The sequence below is a fragment of the Scyliorhinus canicula genome, chromosome 12 (assembly GCF_902713615.1).
Source record: "Scyliorhinus canicula chromosome 12, sScyCan1.1, whole genome shotgun sequence".
NCBI lineage: Eukaryota > Metazoa > Chordata > Chondrichthyes > Carcharhiniformes > Scyliorhinidae > Scyliorhinus > Scyliorhinus canicula.
In genome coordinates, this window is record NC_052157.1 from 113,531,255 (window position 1) to 113,553,283 (window position 22,029).

General features: G+C 44.9%; 1 protein-coding gene across 4 annotated transcripts in view; it reads left to right on the forward strand.

Annotated features, from left to right (window-relative positions):
• hip1 (huntingtin interacting protein 1) overlaps positions 1-22,029 on the forward strand; it is a 308,710-nt gene that overhangs the window by 40,524 nt on the left and 246,157 nt on the right. For 2 of the 4 annotated variants that reach the window (XM_038813807.1, XM_038813810.1), the window contains exon 1: positions 20,871-21,088. The exons of the other annotated variants lie outside the window; for them this stretch is intronic. In XM_038813807.1, the coding sequence (XP_038669735.1) occupies positions 21,071-21,088 (18 nt within the window). In that variant the 5' untranslated portion in view covers positions 20,871-21,070. Of the gene's footprint in view, positions 1-20,870; positions 21,089-22,029 lie in introns of those variants that run through there. 4 annotated transcript variants of the gene reach the window in all.

Consider the following 22,029-nt stretch of genomic DNA (forward strand, 5'->3'; position numbering starts at 1 on the left):
GGAGATTCAGCAGGCGTTAATAAGGTGTTGAAGGAGTTTTACAGCAGGTTGTATGAGTCGGAATCCTCAGCGGGGCTGGAGGGGATGAGGCACTTTTTAGGGGGGCTGAAGTTCCCGAAGGTGGATGGGGGGTTGGAAGAGATAGCAGAGGGTCTGAAGGCCATGCAGTCGGGTAAAGCCCCGGGGCCGGTCGGGTACCCAGTGGAGTTTTATAAAACGTTCTCTGGGATATTGGGGTCGCTGTTGATGAGGACATTCAATGAAGCAAAGGAGCGTGGGGTGCTTCTCCTGATGATGTCACAGGCCACGATCTCATTGATCCTGAAGCGGGACAAGGACCCTGAGCTATACGGGTACAGGCCGATATCCCTACTAAATATAGATGCCAAATTGTTGGCCAAAATCTTGTCCTCTAGGATTGAAGACTGTGTTCTGGACATGATTGGCGAGGACCAGACGGGATTCATTAATGGCAGGCAGTTCGCTGCCAACATAAGGTTGCTGAATGTGATCATGATGTCCCCAGAAGATAGGGACATGGAGGTAGTGGTCGCAGTGGATGCAGTGAAGACATTTGATTAGGTGGAATGGGAATATCTGTGGGAGGTACTGAGGCGATTTGGATTTGGGCGGGGCTTCATTGACTGGATCAGCCTGTTGTATCAGGTTCCTGTCGCGAGCATACGGACAAACAGGTCAACATCGGACTATTTCAGGCTGCACTGGGGTACGAGGCAGGAATGCCCCCTCTCCCCACTGCTGTTTGCGTTGGCCATAGAGCTGCTGGCAATTGCGCTGTGAGCTTCATGGGGCTGGTCCGGTGTGGGGGGTGGGGGCGTGGAACACAGTCTCGCTATACGCAGACGACCTGCTCCTATATGTTTCCGACCCACTCGAAGGGATGGAAGAAATTATGAGGATTCGGAGGGAATTTGGGTGGTTTTTGGTTTATAAATTGAACGTTGGGAGGGCAGCACGGTGGCACAGTGGGTTAGCCCTGCTGCCTCACAGCGCCGAGGTCCCAGGTTCGATCCCGGCTTTGGGTCACTGGAGTTTGCACATTCTCCCTGTGTTTGCGTGGGTTTCGCCCCCACAACCCAAACATGTACAGGGTAAGTGGATTGGCCATGCTAAATTGCCCCTTAATTGGAAAAAATGAATTGGGCACTCTAAATTTATTTTTAAAAAGATAAATTGAACATGGGGGAAAAGTGAGATGTTTGCGATCCAGACAAGGGGGCAGGAGAGGCGGTTGGGGGAACTGCTGTTTAGGGTGGTGGGGGGGAAGCTTTCGGAACCTAGGCATTCGGGTGGCCCGGGAATGGGAACAGCTACACAAGTTAAATTTGGCCCGATTAGTGGACCAAATGAAGGATGATTTTCGGAGGTGAGACGCGCTACCATTGACACTAGCTGAGAGGGTGCAGACAGTGAAAATGATGGTCCTCCAAAAATTCCTGTTTGTGTTTCAGTGTCTCCCCATCTTTATTCTGCGGTCCTTCTTTAAACGGGTCAATAAGGTGATCATTGGCTTTGTATGGCCGGGTAAGACCCTGCGGGTAAAAAAGGGGATGCTGGAGCGGAGCAGAGGGGAGGGCGGGCTGGCGCTGCTGAACTTTAGTAATTATTATTTGGTGGCAAATATAGCTATGATTCGGATGTGGGTGGTGGGGGGAGGGTCGGTGTGGGAGCGAGTGGAGGCGGCATCATGCAAGGGCACCAGTTTATGGGCATTGGTAATGGCGCCTCTGCTGTTCCTGCTGGCATGGTACTCCACTGGTGGCGGCCCTGAGAGTCTGGGGGTAATGGAGGAGGCATTTGGGAGCAGAGGGAGCATCGGTCTGGTCTCCAATCTGCAATAATCACCGGTTTGCCCCGTGAAGGCTGGATCAAGGGTTCCGGAGATGGCAGAGAGCATAGATTAAGAGGATGGGAGATATGTTTATAGAGGAGAACTTTTCTAGCCTGAGAGAGCTGGAGGAGAAATTTGGATTGGCGATGGGAAATGAATTTAGGTACCTGCATGCGTGGGACTGCCTTCGCAGGCAGGCCTCAACCTTCCCGCTCCTACTACCAAGGGGGATACAGGATAGAGTAGTTTTCAGAATGTGGGTGGGAGAAGGGAGGGTTTCTGAAATTTACAAGGAACTCATGGGGTCAGAGAAGACGCAGACCGAGGAGTTGAAATGCAAGTGGGAAGAGGAGTTGGGAGGAGATATTGAGGATGGTCTCTGGGTGGACGTGTTGAGTAGAGTGCCAGACTCAGCCAGATACAGTTCAAGGTCGTTCATCAGGCTCACATGACAGTGGCTCGGATGAGCAGGTGCTTTGAGGTAGAAGATAAGTGCGCAAGGTGTGCGGGAGGGCCAGCGAACCATGTCCATATGTTCTGGGCATGCCCGAAGCTTCGGGGATTTTGGCAGGGGTTTGCGGATGTCATGTCAAAGGTGTTGAAAGTAAGGGTGGCACCGAGTCCAGAGGTGGCGATTTTAGACGGTCGGAAGACCTGGGCATCCCAGAGGAGAAGGAGGCAGACATTCTAGCCTTTGCTTCCCTGGTAGCCTGGAAATGGATACTGTTAGCTTGGAGGGACTCAAAGCCCCCAAAATCGGAGACCTGGCTAACTGACTTGGCTGGTTTTCTCTGTCTGGACAAAATCAAGTTCGCCTTCAGAGGGTCAATGTTAGGATTCGTCCGGAGGTGGCGGCCGTTTGTCGACTTCTTTGGGGAAAATTAACCGTCAGCAGAAGGAGTGAGGGGGGGGGGGGGGGGGGGTGGTTTAGTTTAGAGTCTGGGGTTAGTAAAGGTGGGACCTGTAAGGGAGGATGACTGCTTTTGCACTATGTTTATATTGTCATGTGCATTGTTTATTCTGTTGTTATAAAACCATAAATACCTCAATAAAATGTTTATTAAAAACAAAACCAATGGCATAGTGCAATGATCTTTTTTTACTATGTGTTGAGCAGTGGGTCCACCTCAGCTGGAACGGGGATCAAACCCTTGTTGATGTTTATCAGATGCACCAGAAGCTATCTTATCAACTAAGCTAATCGTCCCGCACCCTCCCTCCCCGTCCCTTGATTCCTACTAGCTCTTTCTTATGGCCTTTCTAGTGATCTATTATATTCATAAGTCTGCTGATCATCTGCTGATTTCTTGGCTGTACACCCAGAAAACCATGTCTGTCTTTTCAGATTATTAGTGCATTAATATGTTTTCAAAGATTCCAATCTTGTCCTGAACATGACCTCTTGGAATCTGCCAATATTACAGATTCTTTCTTCTACTGTATACAAGTATCTTTGATGTATTGGCATCGTTAGGATCTTCTCTAGACATACACCTGTCTGCAGTGCGGGTCACTGTCAGAGTGACCTTTTGACTGGGGGTGGGTGCCTCCGACGAGGGGAGGAAAGCACTGGCTATGTGGGTTGTTGAAAAGCCATGTGCTTGGAAAATACAGCTGCACCTGGGCAACAAATCTTCTTTCTCCTACCGTTGAGGTGCAGAAAACAGCTGGACATGTGACTATAGTGTCATCCTTTCCCAGCTATTTCTCTCCTGCATAAAATCACATGGATAAAGTTTGGGCAATGCATCTTTGTGCGAGAATGGTTTAAGTTAATCATATTTTTAAATAATTTTAAAAATAAATTTAGAGGACCCAGTTTTTTTTTTCCCAATTAAGGGTCAATTTAGCGTGGCCAATCCATCTAACCTGCATACCTTTGGGTGTGGGAGTGAAACCCATGTAAACGGGGACAATGTGCAAACTCCACACGGACAAGTGAACCAGGGCTGGGATTTGAATCTGGGTCTTCAGTACCGTATGCAGCAATGCTAACCACTATGCCACGTGTCGCAATGACCTTTTTAAAGTATCTTATTCAAGTTAGACATTTTAGGTTTTCTTTTCTTTGAGAATTTAGGGCATTGAGTAAATCCCTCCCACTTTCTCCATGAGGCAAGTCGAGTAGTAGCACCATGATATTCACTCACCAACCCGGAAAGGTATTCCACTATAGTAAAAACACCATGATATTCACTCACCAACCCGGAAAGGTATTCCACTATAGTAAAAACACCATGATATTCACTCACCAACCCGGAAAGGTATTCCACTATAGTAAAAACACCATGATATTCACTCACAAACCCGGAAAGGTATTCCACTATAGTAAAAACACCATGATATTCACTCACCAACCCGGAAAGGTATTCAATTATAGTAAAAGCGCCATGATTTAAAAAAAAATAAAAATTTTTAGATTACCCAATTATTTTTTTCCAATTAAGGGGCAATTTAGCGTGGTCAATCCACCTAGCCTGCACATCTTTGGGTTGTGGGGGCGAAACCCGCGCAAACACTGGGAGAATGTGCAAACTCCTCATGGACAGTGACCCAGAGTCGGAGTCGAACCTGGGACCTCAGCGCCATGAGGCAGCAGGGCTAACCCACTGCGCCACCGTGCTGCCTTAAAAGCACCATGATATTCACTCACCAACCCGGAAAGGTATTCCTGATTGGTCCCTTGTTTCGTAGCTTGAAGACAGTCCTCCTACAGGCATAATCTGAATTCATAATCTCAGTTTTAAAGTAACAATTGATCTAGCCTCAATTGCCACGTTCCAAATTTGTACCTTCCTTTGCATGGAGAACACTCCTGAACGATCCAGCTCTAATTTTTCGATACCACTAGTCCCAGTCTCCCCAACCAACGGGAACTCATTTGTATGGAGTCCGATATCATGGAGGTAAACCAATGCAGCATGCCTTCCCCAGGATCAGAATTGCTCACAGTGCTCCAGGTGTGATCTAACTAGGCCTTTGTATAGCTGAAGCATGACTTCTATTCTTCTAAATATAAAGGCCAGAATTCTCAGTACTTTTCACAATTGAGAAAGTACCCTGTCCTATTCTACACCTCTCCATTCTATCTCGTTTTCCTCCTCGACAACATATTAATAATCTTTATTGTCATAAGTAGGCTTACATTAACACTGCAATGAAGTTACTGTGAAAAACCGCTCGTTGCCACGTTCCGGCACCTGTTTGGGTACACGGAGGGAGAGTTCAGGATGTTCAAATTACCCTAATAGCATGTATTTCGGGACTTGTGGGAGGAAACTAATTTTATGCTTCTGTCTACACTCCTAACAATGCTGCTTTAGCTGAGTTGGCTGGACAGCTAGTATGTGATGTGGAGCGAGGCCAACAGCATGGGTTCAATTCCTGTACCGGCTGAGGTTGTTTGTGAAGGCCTCGCCTTCTCAACCTTGACCCCCCACTGGAGGTGGTGAACCTCGGGTTAAATCACCACCAGACAGCTCTCCCCCCTATGTTCACCTGAGGATATGGCGACTTTCCTTAATTTTTTCTTTGCGCCAGTGGCAAATATGGATATGTAGCTCTGTCACACATCTGAGGCGTGAATAATTGACATCCCAACACGTGCTCATCAATCGTCACATCACAATTGGAGTACATGCCCGTTATCCCTACTTTCTGTATCCTGCACTCGGACAATTTCCGAAACGGATCAGTAATTTCACATCTACGTTCAAACCAATCCAAATGAAGAATTTCTTGGTCGCTTGTTGGTGACTTATGTTAAAACTGGACGGACAAATTGTATTGGCTGTTCTCAGTGGGCTAAACAGCTGGCTTGTAATGCAGAACAAGGCCAGCAGCGTGGGTTCAATTCCCGTACCGGCATCCCCGAACAGGCGTTGGAATGTGGCGACTCAGGGCTTTTCACAGTAACTTCATGGAAGCCTACTTGTGACAATAAGCGATTATTATTACAGAAGGAAATTGAAAGGACAAATTGTGTTAGCTGTTCTCGGACAGAAGGAAAAACAACTTGGGGGAGGGGGAAAAGTTGCACTTTGTTGACCCAAACACACGCAATACTGCTGAGTTCACAGCTGTTGTGCACTGTTGGCTTCTTTTAAGTTTTTGCCAGTGTTGCTGTTATCTGAGCGTAGTTGTCTTGTGCAATTGTTTTGCAGAATGCCTAAACAAACTTAAACTAGTGTAGGAATTGTAGCTCGAGAATTTTTGTATGACGGGAAGTAGAAACTTAAATAACATGACACATTAATAGCCTTTATTCTAACCTGCAGATGTAATATTGTAATGATTTTGGCTCTTATCTTCCTTTGACTAGCAACATTTGTATTACTTAGTGTCTGTTTATGAAGTAGAGTCAAGAGTGCAATCAATGTTGGTTATATTTTTGTTCCTTCCCTGTGTTCAAATGCTGAGGTTGATTAGGGTTTGAATTTGGGGGCATTCTTCATCTGTCTTGCAATGGCAATGCCATTATTAACCTGAGACAGTGGTGCCTAAAAAATATTAAGGATCATAATTTCAATCCTTCACATTACCAAATACTTGAGTGATTGAGTAATATGGTAGAAATAGATCGGTGTGGACTCAGGTTGCAAGAGTAAGTTTTGATGAGGGACCATGGTAGATCAGCCCTGTGGTATGAAGATGTTTCAGCATTGCTGTTGTTGAGTTATTTCTGGTTCTGATGTATTTCTGACCAGAGATTTTGCAAGTGGATTGGTTAGCACCTGAAAATGACAACTTTTCCTAATCACAGAATAATACAGCACAGAAGAGGCCCTTCGGCCCATTGAGTCTGCATCGACACACGAAAATATCTGACCTACCCACCTACTCCCATTTGCTAACACTTGGCCATAGCCTTGAATATTATGCTTCAAGTGGGCTCATCTGGGTACTTTTTAAAGGATGTGAGGCAAGCTGCCTCTACCACCCTCCCAGGCTGTGCATTTCAGACTGTCACCACCCTCTGGGTCAAAAACGATTTTCTTCAAATTTCCCCCTGAACCTCTTGCCCCTGAACTTGAACTGTGTCCCCACATAACTGACCCTTCAACTAAGGGGAACAGCAGATCCCTGTCCACCCTCCTAACCTCGATCAGATCGCCCCTCAATCTTCTCCGCTCCACCGAAAACAAATTTGATGAAAGTTAGCTGATGTGAAGTAATGCGATTTCATGGAAGGATCACTGACACCTCAAACTTGAACCTTCAGAGACTGACTGACCGTTCTTGTTTCTAGCATTTTGTACTCCAATCAATGCATTTTTAAAGGTCATCACCTGAGGGAGTAAAGAATAGATATGGTGATTTGGGCTAGATGAAGAGGGAAGGAAGGGAGCGTGCGTGGAATATAAACACTGACCCAGACCATCTGGGCAAGTAGCCAGTTTCGTGCCTAAAATTCTATGTAAAAGAATTTCCGGTCCAGGGGCGGCACAGTTGCATAGTGGTTAGCACTGCTGCCTCACAGTGCTGAGGACCCAGGTTCGATCCCAGCTCTGGGTCGCTGTCAGTGTGGAGTTTGCACATTCTCCCCGTGTATGCGTGGGTTTCGCCCCCACAACCCAAAGATGTGCAGGGTAGTTGGATTGGCCACGCTAAATTACCCCATAATTGGAAAAAATGAATTGGGTACTCTAAATTTATTTTTAAAAAGAATTTCCGATCCAGAGGATGATTTTTCTCCAGGTGTGTTTTTCAGCGTGGCAGAAAATGTAATAAGATATCGTTGTGCAGAGATGAGTAAATACTGAGCAGAGCCCCAGAGCATTGCTGTTACTAGTACTTGAAGCATGCAGGTGTGTTATGTCAATTTAACTACAGTAACTAGATTGCAGAATGTAAACAACCCATTTTATGTTTTTTAAAAATATATATTATGATCATGTCTTGTCCTATTGTCATCATCTTTTTCCTGTTAAAAGCTATTGATCATGTTTTGTCCTATTGTCCTCGTCTTTGTCATGTTAAAAGCTATCAGTTTTCAATCTCATTTGAGCTGTAACCTTGTCCCATTGCTTGAATCCCTGGACTCCTGCTGATGTGCGCTTGGCAATTTCTCTTTGGGCCTTTGTTGCGTGGTGCTTGACTTTAAGCAGCAGTAAGTCATTTAGCTATGACAAGCATAACTAGCAAACCCATCTGCCCTCATGAGGAGGAGCTTCAGCAAGTGCTGCAGATCCATTATGAGGAATAGGGATCTTTTTGCCCTCTTGCAGAGGTCCTTCTTTCTGTGGGTTCCAGCGCCCTCCTGGTTGTCTTATGTCCTTGGTCACTATAAAAGTGTGCATTTTGCTTTGATGTCATGTTGCTTAACCATGTGAGTCAGTAGGAAAATCAGGAGTTGCCTACTGGTGGGAACTTTGACTCCTTGTGTACCCACTTCTGAAATAGGTTCCTAGAGAGAGTAGGAATCCGTGGTGACTTATTTTCCATTATCTGTTGTTCCTAACTGAGTGTTTTGCCCTCCATCTCTATCCTACCTGAAATAAGCAAACTCCATGTTATAAGAGCGTCAAGATCTCAGTTCCTCAACTGCTCTAGTACTGAGCCTTTGGGGGAAATTGTCGGTTCAGTTACATATCTCTAATTCCACAATGGAATTTGTTCTGCCTTGACTTCAACTCCCTGTCTCCAGTTCCACTGCCTGCTTGCTTTCTTGCAATTCTGAACAAGGTATTTGAATATGGACTTGCACCAAAACTATCCCATTAGTTTTTGCTCGAGTTGCTCTATCTGCTCTACTTGGCCACTCTACTGTTCCAGCAGCTGCAGGATCTCCAAGGTTTGATCTCTCCCTCATCCCCATGGATCACCCAACCCTTTCTATTTTTCTAACTTAACAAAATCTTTTTCACTCCCACACACATACCTGCACAACAGTCTTTCTTGTTTCTCTCCGTTATCACATCGTTCACTTTCTCTCTCGTTCATCCTTAGCTTTAAATGTGCAGGTTTGGCTGTTCTTTCTGCTTGAAGTCAGACTCTTGTCTGACCCCATGGGAAACTCCTTGATCTCCTCAGGCTTTGTCGTCTTTGATCTTCACAAGCTTTTAAAACTCAAACTTGGTTTTATTTAATCACTTATTGATTTTGAACTTTTCTTTCCTTGGACCTAATCTTTATCACTGGGTTGATGTTTTCCAATCAAGTCCTTGGTTCTTTTTCATCTAAATTTCTCAATTTGGTTCCTGTATTCCGATAAACCATGAGAAAAAACATTTTTGTGTCATGGTGGCCAACAAAATAGTTGGCAACATTTGAAAAGTTACATGAGCAACTAATATCAGTTATATTCATGGAGAAGAAAAATGGCTTGTTCTTTATTTAGTCAGTCTGTAACTCAGGCTCGCAAATGTAATGAGTAATGTGAAATCTGCCTGTTTTAAAAAAATCCTGTCCTTTATTGGGTTTTACACTTCACAACACAAGACCCCCAGATTTATCCAATGGATCTGTAACACAAGAATGGCAGCGAAGGAAGTTTGCAATGCATGGGATGAATTCTTGTTGACTTTACGAATTCAGGCTCAGTTTATAGGCCCTACCGAGGAGTAAAACCTGATGTAAATCATGAAACTGTGGTTAGGTGAGTCTGCTGCTGAAATTGAGACTCTACTGTTAAACCAGAATATAAAGGACTGTTTGGAGGGACATTGTTGTTGATCAAATCAAGAAAAACAGTTCCATTAGAGACACTGAAATGACCACCTGTCAAATGGCAAACATTTTCTCCTATAGAACCACAACAGCTTCATCAGATGTTAAAGACGGAACAGTTGGGCTTTATTTAAAGTGAAGACTCGAGAGGAATAGAAGTGTCTACCTGAGGAAATAGAGCCTCGTTGAAGGCAGCTATAGCAATGGATAGATGATGAGGCCACGCTATTTGAGTTGTGGTTCAGCTGGTAGCACTTTGAGTTTGAGGGATCAAGCCGCACTCCAGTGTCAATGTTACAAATGCAGATCCCTTCCAAGAGGGAACCAGGATTAGCTTCAGAGCAAATTGAGAGCAAATGATGCTCATTGGAGCTTGCATTTAAGAGCTGGATTTTCCCCAGTGGGTAGTTGCTTCTGGACAGGGAGAGGATCCAAAAGGGTAGAGTGGAAACCATTGTCTGTACTGAATCACAGTGTCACAATAAAACAGTTGTGAATCATCAGGATATCTTCTGCCTAATTCGATAAATGGATATTCGCCTGTTTAGCATCCAGGATTGAAGCAAAAAAATTAAACTCCAGTGCAGTACTTTGGGAATGCTGTGCGTTGCAGGACGAATTGTAAAACTGTGCTCTCTCATAGAGAACACAAAAACAGGAACAGTCTGTAACACTAAATAACAACAAATACCACATAACATATTAACGGCACATATAACACTGCAACAATACGATATGACGGCAACGCCCTTCACAAAAAAAAAGTAAACATTTTTATTTCTTCGTAAAATATAATAATGTACACTCCCCCCGCTAACAGTCTTGTAGTTCTTGAAATGATCGATGAGCAGCTTCCACCTCACCGAGAACCCTTCATCCAAACTTCTGATGGTGAACTTGATTCTCTCCAAATAAAGGAACTCGGCAAGGTCCCATACCCATGACGCGGTGCTTGGCGGTTCTGCGGCCCGCCAATTAAGCAAAATTCTCCTTTGAGCTAATAGGGAGGTGAATGCCACGACGTCGAATTCCTTTCCCACCATGGCACCAGGATCTGCAGACGCACCCATGGAAAAGACGTGACCACCACCCAAGATAATACACCCATAATACCCTTCCAAAACCCCACCAGTTTTGGACAGGACCAGAACATGTGGCCATGGTTCACATGGGTCCGGCACATCGTGCACATTGATCAGCCACTTCTGGGAAGAATCGGCCCAGCCTAGCCGGTGTCATAGGTGCTCTGTGCACAACCTTGAGCTGTATTAAGACAGCCTAGCACATGACGAGGATGCATTAATCCTACGCAACGCTTCCTCCCAAATCCAGCCCCACACCGTACCTCCCAACTCGTCCTCCCATTTCTGCTTGTTGCATCATTAGCATCGAGACTTCCTGCCTTCTGGCCATTGGAGATCTTGCCCTCCCAATCTCATCATCCGAGAGGAGCCTGTCCTGTAGACTCAAAGGCGGTAACAAAATCAACTCTTCGCTCAAAAAAGCCCTTACCTGGAGATACCTAAACTCATTACTGCTGGGCATGTGATAGGCCTCTGTCAGCTCAGTTAGGTCTGCAGACTTCCCACCCAAGAACAGGTCCTCAAAGCAGTGGATACCCAAGCTGTCATATTCCTTGAACCTGGCATCCAAGCTCTCTGGAATGAAGCTGTGGTTACCACGAATTGAAGCCTTCCTAAACATGCCCTCCAAACCAAAATGTAATCGGCACTGGTTCCAAACCCTCAAAGTGGAAACAATTCAGGATGAATACCTATCTTGGTGAAAAAGGAAGGGGAGCTGAAACCAAAGCCCTTGAGGAGGTCCCTGTACATGAGGCCTCCTCCACTCTACACCATACCAACCCCATGCCCAACAAACATCTTCGGACCATAATTATATTAACACCCCGGTGGTAACATTGAAAATTGGGAAGGGTCAGGTCACCCCCCTCGGCTGCTCCTCTCCAGACAAACTCTCTTAATATGGGGCTGCCTTGTAGAGCTAAAACAACTTGTGCTGCAGCAAACCAGAGATCTGAACCCCATTTTGGTCATGAGCATTTTGACACCGTTCTCCACGAGCTGCAACTGCGAAGCGGCATGTGTTTTACTCTGTTCCAACAATTTAATACTGATCACAGAAAGTTGCTTTGCAGCCAGATCCTGGCCACGATTGACAGGGATTCCCAGAACGGAGTGTCCTTGTTTCTTACTTGTTAAAGACTTGTATTATATAGCACCTTTTGTACAATTTCTGCATGTTCCGAAGCATTTTCCAGCCAGTTAAATACTTTTTGAAAGTGTAGACACTGTTGTTAATACAGGAATATGGCAACCGATTTATGCTCCTCGTGATCAGCAGTGTGACAATAATCAGATTTTGGTGAAGCTGGTTAAGGATCAATATTGACCAGCACATTGGGAGAATTGTTGTGTTTTACCTCCAAAAGGGGAGCCATGAAATATTTTGCCCCCTCCTTGGAGCAGATGAGGCCTCCGTTTCGCATCTTGTCCAAAATGTAATGAAAGATTACTCAAAATCTTGACTCGGTGAGAGTTGCTGGAATGAGCGAAGCTGATTGTGGGAGAAATTTTCAACAAGCGGAGCAAGCAAGATTAAGAATTAAATTGTTGACCAAGTTCAGCATGTCAGGCAGCATTGAGTTGATGTTAATTAGTAAAGAATCTCTCCACAGATGCTGCCTGACCTGCTGAGTGTTTCCAGCATCTGCAGTATTTCACATGTGTTCGGTCAAGAATAATATTTGTTCTTTGGAAGAAACCTTGAAAGATTATTTTTCCTGAATGATGGTTTGGAACTCTAGACATGAACTCAGTATTCATACTGAACATATAAAGAGAAGGGTTGGAAAATATATGACTGGAATCTGGAACGTGTTATTGCAAGTGGCAGATGAGGTTGGGTCAGTCCCTGTGTTGCATCTGCCGCACAGTGTGTCTTTAACCCTTATGTGGTGGACAAATAACTGCGAGTCGACTTTGTATCAAAGCAATAATTTTTATACGCACACGCGTGCTTACACACAGTGTTAATGTCAACCAATCACACCATCAATATCAATTATACTACAGAGTGCTAAAGTTCAATATTTGATTTAACTTTGAGTGACTGACAAGTACCCAAGCAGATAGTGGCCTTTATCTGTGTGTTGGTTTCTGTCGTCCTCGATGCTTGGTCCTCAGTCTGTTCTGATGGTGTGATGGTCCTCCTCCGGTGGCCGGTGAAGATCACCATTGTTCTGTTCCTGTTTCTGGCTGCTGCAGAGCGAGTTTCTTGGGTGGTGCGGCACCTTTTTAACCTTCATGGATTTAGCGCCCATTTGGGTGGTCTCTGGATTATCAGCAATTGGTTGATCACGGTTCAATCACCCTGACCGAAGTCCAATCAGGAGCCCCCACACCGATTTTAGGGTGTGTCATGTGAGAGTACCTTTAAGAAATGGATGTTTAAGCAATGTACCTTTTAAGAAATGGAGCAGCTCATATTACTGAAGTGATGTCAGAGGGTGGGGTAGCTGACTTGAGCTCACTTCGGCTTTTTGGGAATTTTAGTTTCAGTTTGAGAGAGCAGCTGAAAAGTGCCTGGCTGGTTAGCTGTGAGCTGTTCGAAAGGAAAAGCCAGTTTTTGAGGAAAAGAGCTTGGGTGTGTCTGTGTTTGTAGTGAGCTGGATCTGCCGTGATCTCTGCCAGAAAAGACTATCTCTGAATCATTTGGTTGATTTAAACCCATGATAGTAATGTCTTTAACCTGATGTGTTTCTGTTTAAAGGTGTTAAGTCTTTTGGAGGTTTGAAAGAACATTGTGAGGGATTATTTAGTGTTGTATTATTTTCGGGGTTATCTTTGAAGTAAGGGGTGTTGAGTGATCCAATGTTTATTTAAAAAGGTTAAGTTGAATTCATGGAATAAACATTGTTTTGTGTTTAAAAACCGACTTGTCCATAAAATTGTAATACCGCACACCTGGAGACCAAGCCGTATGCTTTAAAAGCAACAATACATTAAAGGGAAAGATTGGTTGAACTCCATGATGCGTTTTGGGGTTCTGAAAACGCCACTCCCATAACAGGTGTGTGCTCACTGACCATGCCTGCAGTTGTTGGGGGGCACGTAGGTTTTCCAAATAAGACGTTTCGGCGCTGCTGTGTCTGGTAAACAATCGTAATTGACTGTGCAGTTCTACTGTCCCGAGGATGGCCCGGAGATGGCCTTTTCCCTGTGTATTGCAATGTCTAGGCTGCAACCTTCTCATCAATATCGTTTTTAAACTGCAGCCTGCTTGTTCTTGCACTTGGATAATTTTCCCAGTATACTTTGCAGAACGACGTCTTAGGTGGCCATTTGGCCACACCTGTTTAAAGAGGAATACAGACTACGAAAACTAATAAAAGGGAGCTGATGGCATAATGGTAATGTCACTGGACTAGTAATCCAGGGGCGCAAACTAAATCTCTGGTGACACAAGTTCAAATCCCACCATGGCCACTGGTGGAATTTAATTTGAATTGTTGACAGTGTCATGTGAGAGTACCTATAAGAAATGGGGGTTTATAAAATAGCTGTAGTGGATGTACCTTTAAGAAATGGGTGACCAAGCATCGATGCAGTGATGTCGGAGTGTGGGTGGAGCTGGGCTGTCTGTCTGCTTTTAATTTCATTTTGGGCTTAGGTTTAGTTTTCGTTTTAGATTTGGAGAAGCTGCAGTCACAGCAAGATGTGTATGAATCTCTGCAAGCTTATGCATGTTCATTTCGTGATTTCAAAGTGGTAACTGTTCTCAGTAGTGAAGGTAAACCTGATGTCTTTATGTGAAAAGGGTTCTTTTTGTCTTATAGATGTTGCATGGAATGATAAGAGTTACTTGGAGAGTACTGTATTCTTTGGGGGATTTATTGGTGTTGATAGTTGTTCAGATGTTTACTGTAGGTTTATAAAGTGTTAACTGGTTTCATAAATAAAGTGTTTTAATTTAACTGTAGATTTCTGTTGTATCACACCTGCACGATGGGCTCCTGTGCTCCACATAACCACAATCTATTCTGGTTGTGTGTCAGGTGAACTCCACGATACACTTTTGGGTTCTCTAGACCCTAGCCCATAACCATAGTCATCATAAAAACCCATCTGGTTGCCCTTTAGGGATGGAAATACCCACCCTTGCCTGGTCTGGCCTACATCCACTCCTTTATATCCACAGCACTGGAAATGACAACACCCAGTTCTATTGACCCTGCAAAGTTTTCAATAACATCTCCGGGCGTGAACCAACATTGGGAGAGCTGCCTCACAGACTAGTCGAGCAACGGTTTGACATGATCATAATCACGGAATCATTGACACCAGCATCATCGTCCCTAGGAATGTCCTGCCATAACCAGCAGGACAGACCCACCAGAGGTGGCTGTACGGTGGTCTACAATTGGGCAGGAGTACCCTGCGAGTCCCCAACATTGACCCCGGACCCCAAGTTCTCATGACATCTAATCAAACATGGGCAAGGAGTTCTCCTGTTGATTTCCACCTATTCTTTCATCTCTCTTTCTTCCCTCCCCTCTCCAACTAACGATTAAATGCTCTTCCATGTTGAACACCACTTGGAGGCACTGAGGGTGGCAAGGGCACAGAAGGTTCGTCTTGGTATTTGTTTTTAATTCCAAGTACCCAATTATATTTTTTTCCAATTTAAGGGGCTATTTAGTGTGGCCAATTCACCAACCTGCACATCTTTTGGGTTGAGGGGTGAGACCCATGCAGTCCCTGGGAGAATGTGCAAACTTCACATGGGCAATGATCCGGGCACGGGATCGAACCTGGGTCCTTGGTGCCATGAGACAGCAGTGCTAACACTATGCCACCATGCTGCCCTGTTAGTGTTGGTGGTAAACTGGTGATTTAGTGTCGTATCACCAAGAGTGGCTCAGTGCTAAGCAGCCCTGGAAAATGGGACTGAGGAGTAGGCCATTCAAACCTTCGAGCCTGCTTTGCCATTCAAGATCATGCTTGATCTCTTTGTTGTCTTAACTCTACTTCTTCTTCGCCTTTGCTCCCCCATCGTAGATGAGCTAACTGGCCAGGTCGGACAGCCAGTCTGCAGCTTTGGGTGGTGCTGCCAATCGCCAGCTGAGCAGGATTCTCGGTGGGTGATTAGGGAGGCAAAAGCTAGGATGTCAGCCCCCTCTTCACATGAAGAGTTCTGGCTGTTCTGAAAACCCAAAGACCACCACGTTTGAGCCTAGATTCACCCTTGCCCCCACAGCTTTGGACAGTGCCCCAAAGAAGGCTGTCCAGAACCTGACAAGTCTGAGGCAGGCCCAGAACATGAGTGTGGCTGGCCGGGCCTCCCTGGCAATGTTCGCATTTGTCCTCCACCTTCGGGAAGAACCTGTAGGTGCGCTCTGTGCACCACTGTTAGCATTAGGCTAGATCCTGCATATTATGACATTCCAGACATTGAAGAAGACTAGGAAGCTAGTTGGAGGGGTAGCACTGTGAATCACGGATGTAATTTCTACAATAGTCAGAGATGACCTTGGTTCAGGAAATGAGCATGTTGAATTGGTTTGGGTGGAGATGAGGAATAGTCGGGGAAAGAAGTCGCTCATGGGAATGACTTAACATTCCCCTAACAATAAACACAATATAGGGCAAAGTATACAAGAAGGAATATTGGGTGCTTGTGCTAAAGGGACTGCAATAACCATGAGTGATTTTAATCTACATATAAACTGGTGGCCGTAACCTGGATGAGAAGTTCATGGAACCAACCACAGAATAGGTTATTTTAGAATTGGTATTGTGTAATGTGACAGAATTAATTTGTGATGTGAGTAAAGGCACCTCTAGCAATGGGCACATATGATTGAATTTGTGTCCAGTTTGAAAGGAGAGTGGGAGTAAGACTAGTATTTTAAACTTAAATTAAGGCAACTATATGGGCAGGAAAACTGAGCTAGGTGAAGTGAACTGAGATCCTAGACTAGGGGATAGACCAACAGAGAAGCAGAGGTAGACATTGGTCTTGGGTGACTGTATGGAGTTTATTCTTTCTCCCCGTAGCTACGTGGGCTTCCTCCAGTTTCCTCCCACAGAGATTCAGGTGGATTGGCCATGCTAAATTGCCCCTTGCGCAAAAAGTTAGGTGGGGTTACGGGGATAGGGTGGAGGCATGGACTTCAGTATGGTGCACTTTCCAAGGGCAGGTGCAGATTTGATCGGCCGAAGGCCTCCTGCACTGTAAAGTCTATGATTCTGTGAATAAGTATATTCCTGCTAGGAAGAAAAGTTCTAAGGTGCGGGCCCACTGTCTGGTTAACTAAAGAAGTTAAGGAAAGCCTAAAACTTGAGAAAAAAGTATATAAATAACTACACAAAGATGAGTGGCAGGTCAGGTGATTGGTCAGAATATAAAGAACGGTCGAGAATGACCAAAAGGTTCATTCGGTGAGGAAGCTGGCAGGTAATGTAAAAAATTACAGGCATTTTAAAAAGGAAAAAAAGTAGATCGTAGAATTCCTGCAGTGCAGAAGGAGGCCATTCGGTCCATCGAGGCTGCACCAGCCCTTTGAAAACCACCATACCTAGGCCCAATCCCCTGCCCTATTCCTGCAACCGCACTATAAGGGGCAACTTAGCATGGCCAATCGACCTAACGTGCACATCTTTGGACTATGGAAGGAAACTGGAGCACTCTGAATCCCATGCAGACATGGGGAGAATGCGCAAACTCCACAGACAGTCACCCAAGGCCGGAATTGAACCCAGGTCTCTGGTGCTGTGAGGCAGCAGTGCTAACCGCTATGCCGCCCCAAATGAATGTAGTCCTCTAGAGAGTGACTATAGGGAGTGAATATATGATAAGGAAATGATGAATGAAATGAAAAAATATTTAGCTTCTATCTTCATTATAGAAGATACAAACTATTTGCCAGTAATATCTGTAAATCAGAACGTGGAAGCGAGGGGAACGTGGTGAAATTACAATCGCTAAAGAAGTGACACTGAGCAAGATGTTGGAGCTACGACCTGACAAGTCTCCGGGTCCAGATGGACTTCATACTGGGGTCTTAAAAGAAGTGGCTGATGAGGTATTCGGTGTTAATTTTCCAAAATTCCCTAAACTCTGGAAAGGTTCCATCAGACTGGAAAGTAGCATATATTCTATTCAAGAAGGGAAGGAGGCAGAAATTGGAAGCTATATGCCACTTGGCTTGTGAGGTTGTTTACTGGCAGGAAGAATAAAAAAGCAGAGTATTACTTAAATGGAGACCTGGTTGCTGAATTCCGAAGTGCAGTCAGATCCAGGTGTTCTCGTACATGAGTCACAAGTTAGTTTGCAGGCACAACAAGTAATGAAGAAAGCTAATGGAATACTATATTGTGAGAGGAATTGAGCATGCACAAGGATGTTACGTTTGGTCTCCTTATTTAAGGAAGAATGTAAATATATTGGAGGCAGCTCCGAGAAAGTTTACCAGATTGGAATAAGTGGATTGTCTTGTAAGGAAAGGTTGACAGACTTGGCTAGTTTGCACTATAGTTTAGAAGAGTGAGGGATGAATTGATTGCGGTCATAAGTGGGGATGTTCACTGATTATTGTGCAGTGTTCGCCATTCGTTAGAAGCCTGGAACCGCAACATGGTCCCGCGCTCTCTGGGAAGTGGCTGGCTTGCTGGACAGTGGGAGTCGCTGGGAAGATCGGGTCTAGTTTGGCGATGGCGGGACCATGGGTCACAGCCCTGGTGATACAATACAGGGAGAGACGCGTGGAAGCTGTGCGGATTGGGGAGTGGAATGAGGCGAGGCTTGTGTGATGTGGCAGCAGGCCAGCCTGACTGGGTCTGTGCTGGGCAGAAGGAGGGAAGAGGTTAGAGAGCTGATCGAGCATTTCTCCAAACACCCATACCGAGCCAGTGAGGCCAACTACAAGGGAATCAGACCAGCTCTTCCTCGTCCTGACTGACATCAGCACAGCACAAAAACAAACAACAGGCTACAGTTGGATTTAAAATGTTTAATAAAATTTTTTTTCCAAGGTGGCACCGGAGCGTGGCGACTCTCTGCTAGCTCTGCCTTACAGCTCCTCTTCCTACATCTTTTTATATCCGTTGTTATAGTATGTTCTATAATTATTTGTGATATGTTCTAATAATTATTTATAGTGATGGTAGCACTGTGGATTCACAGCGCCTGGGTCCCAGATTCGATTCCCTGCTGTGCCACTGTCTGTGAGAAGTCTGCACGTTCTCCCTGTGTCTGCATGGGTTTCCTCCGGATGCTCCGGTTTCCTCCCACAGTCCAAAGATGTGCAGGTCAGGTGGATTGGCCATGCTAAATTACCCTTAGTGTCTAAAAAGGGTTAGGAGGGGTTGTTGAGTTACGGGGATAGGGTGGAAGTGAGGGCTTAAGTGGGTCGGTGCAGACTCGATGGGCTGAATGGCCTCCTTCTGCACTGTCTGTTCTATGTTCTAGTATGTTGTATGTATTCATGTATGGAGCAATCTGCCAGGCCTGTAAGCAGAACAATACTTATCACTGTACCGTTGCACACATGACAATAAATCAAATCAAATTTGACTCTTTGTGACTGCTCAGGTACTAAGTGTCCATATGCAGCAAGACTTGGACAACATTTGGGCTTGGGCAGATAAGTGGCAAGTCATATTTGTGTCACACAAGTACTAGGCAATGACCATCTCCAACAAGAGAGAATCCAACTCTTCCCCCTTGATGTTCAAATTACATTACCGTGGCTGAATCCCCCACTGTCAGCGTCTGAGGAGTTAACATTGACCAGAAACTGAACTAGATCAGCCATATAAATACTGTGGCTACAAGAGCAGGCCAGAGGCTGGGAATTCTGCTACAAGTAACTTGCCCCAAAACCTGCCCATAATTCTCCAGGCACATGTCAGGGGTGCAATGTAATACACTCCTCTTACCTGAATGAGTACAGCTCCAACAACACTCGAGAAGCCTGACACCATCCAGGACAAAGCAGCTCACCTGATTGCTACCCCTTCCACCACCTTAAACATTTACTCCTCCTGCTACCGATGCACAGTGGCAGCCGTGTGTACAATCTACAGGATGCACTGCAGCAACTCACCACGGCTCCTTCAACAGCATCTTCCAAGCCCCCAACCTTTGCCACTTGAAGGAACGGGCAGCAAATGCATGGGAACACCTACCACCTGCAAATACCACTCCAAACCACTCGCCTTCCTGACTTTGAACTATATCACTGTTCCTTTACTGTTGCTGGGTCAAAATCCTTCCCCAACAGCATGGCGGGTGTACCTACACTATCTGGATTGCAGTGGTTGACGTAGGTGGCTCACCACTAGCTTCTTGAGGGCAATTGGGGTTGGACAATAAATGCTGGCCAGTGAGTGCCACCCACACCCTGTGCAAGAATTTAAGAGTTTAGGCAATGGGATTTGAGGAAGATTACGTTGATGCAGAGCAGGATTTATGAACTGAATGGCTTCCACAAGTACTAGAATTTCCATGGTAGTTTTTGGAAGTGTTGTAATGTTCCTGTTAAATCACCAACTGACTGAACAATGCCACAGAGGTGGGGGTGGTGGGGTGGGCGCTTATGTGGCCTGTACTAGATGCTGGATGAGGCGCTGGGTTTGGAAATCATTTGGAAATTGCACATGGACAATGTGCAACATTTACTATTTTTAAAAAAATATATTAAATCCAACAGCAATGTACATGCTGATTAGTGAGGTCTTGAATAGGAGGTGTTTTTCTTTCAGTGGCAACGAAGGGATTAGAAATGTTGGTAACAATGGGTTAAATCTGCTCTTTTGTTAAACGGGATTAATTTCCTGAGTTTGCTGCTGAGCCCAGCAGCTTGTTGAATGCTTCTTCCTCTTCTCAATTGCCTTATTTCAAATAAGGTGATGCATTTTCTTATACATACACACATATATATATATATATATATATATATACACACATATACACACACACACTTAAAAGCACGTATTCAGCTATGATGTGGGCAGCCTCTGCTGCTGTGAAACCCCAGGAGCTTCTAGTCAGTAAAGTGACGTATATTTAAAAAAAACACAATCACAAGGGGCGAGTGTTTCCTGTGAATGAGGATGTCAGCTGTCTGATTTTCCCAACCCCCCCCCCCCCCCCTATACACACAACACACATACACACAACCTTATCTCCTCCCCCTGTCCGGAAGCTCTCAGCTGGAGATGGCATCTTTGCGAGCAGCCTCTTAGTCCTGACCGTAACGACTTCCAGACTTTGCAGAAAGAGGAGGGAAGAAAAGGGTTCTGTTTGTGCTGTTGGGAGAGAAAAGGAGGGAAAAACCAGCTTCCATTCAGTTGGAGTTGGACTTAATTGGAAAGAGCAGGTCATGTTCTTCCCAGACGCAGGTTAGGTGGATGGCACCACAGGCTATCGATGAAAGATTGTATAAGGACCGTAAGATTGTAGCTGCTGGAGTCTCTCTGCATACAACTCTGTGCGCTCTGCTCTGTTTCTCTTCTCTCCACAACAATGGATATTGGAAAGACGGTAAGTGTGTGTAACTGATGGGAGGCTGGAGGACCCCAGATAGGAGTCTTTTAAATAGTGAGAACTACCTGGGACCAGTAATATTAACCCTTAACGAATACCAAGTGTTGTAGCTTTTGTTGTGTGTAGCTGGCTAGCTTATTTGAAGCTCTCTGTACAATTGTTACAAAGGCAACTGTAGGAAAAAAGCACTCCATTGTCCGAGCTTTTGTCGGCTGGGTCGATGAGAATGGATGTGTCGAGGGACCATGTATAATTTAAGATTTTTTTTTTGTTTTGTAAATTTATATGCTGGTGTTTTACAGATGCTCAAATGCAAGCCTTTTCTTTAAAAAAAAAAACCCTAAACAATTGGGAAACTATGATCTGGTATTGTCACATTTTTGATAGGATAAAATCGACGAGTGAAAGCAGTTCACTTCAGTGCGGCATGTGATAGTGTTTGTATTCCGTTGCATAATGTTCACTGGCTTCGATCACTGAATAGCCTAGTGAGCTGCTGCTGGCAGCTGGGGAGAGCCCTGTTTAGCATGAACAACCCACGCAGTCTGAGCTTATTGTGTGGAGCACTTCCTCCTGACCCTCCCTCCCCCATCTGCTCCGCTCGCACCCCTTCTGAATACAAATACCGCTGAAGCCTCTACATTCAGGCAAAAGTTTATCTTGGGATTCTTTTCGCAGCAATTGATGTTTTAAAAAAATAAACTCTCTTTTTCACTTTTTGAAGCCCTACACATTTGGGAGGTTTGGATCAATGGATATTGATAATGGCATCGATAAAATGGCAGGGTGACTTTATTCAGGAAGGACAAATGTTATTCAGTATCATGTAACGGTACAAGAACACTTCTTGATGCATGTGGCTCATTCAGTAACTTATTTTATTTTCCCAATTAAGGGGCAATTTAGCATGGCCAATCCACCTACTCTGCAAATCTTTG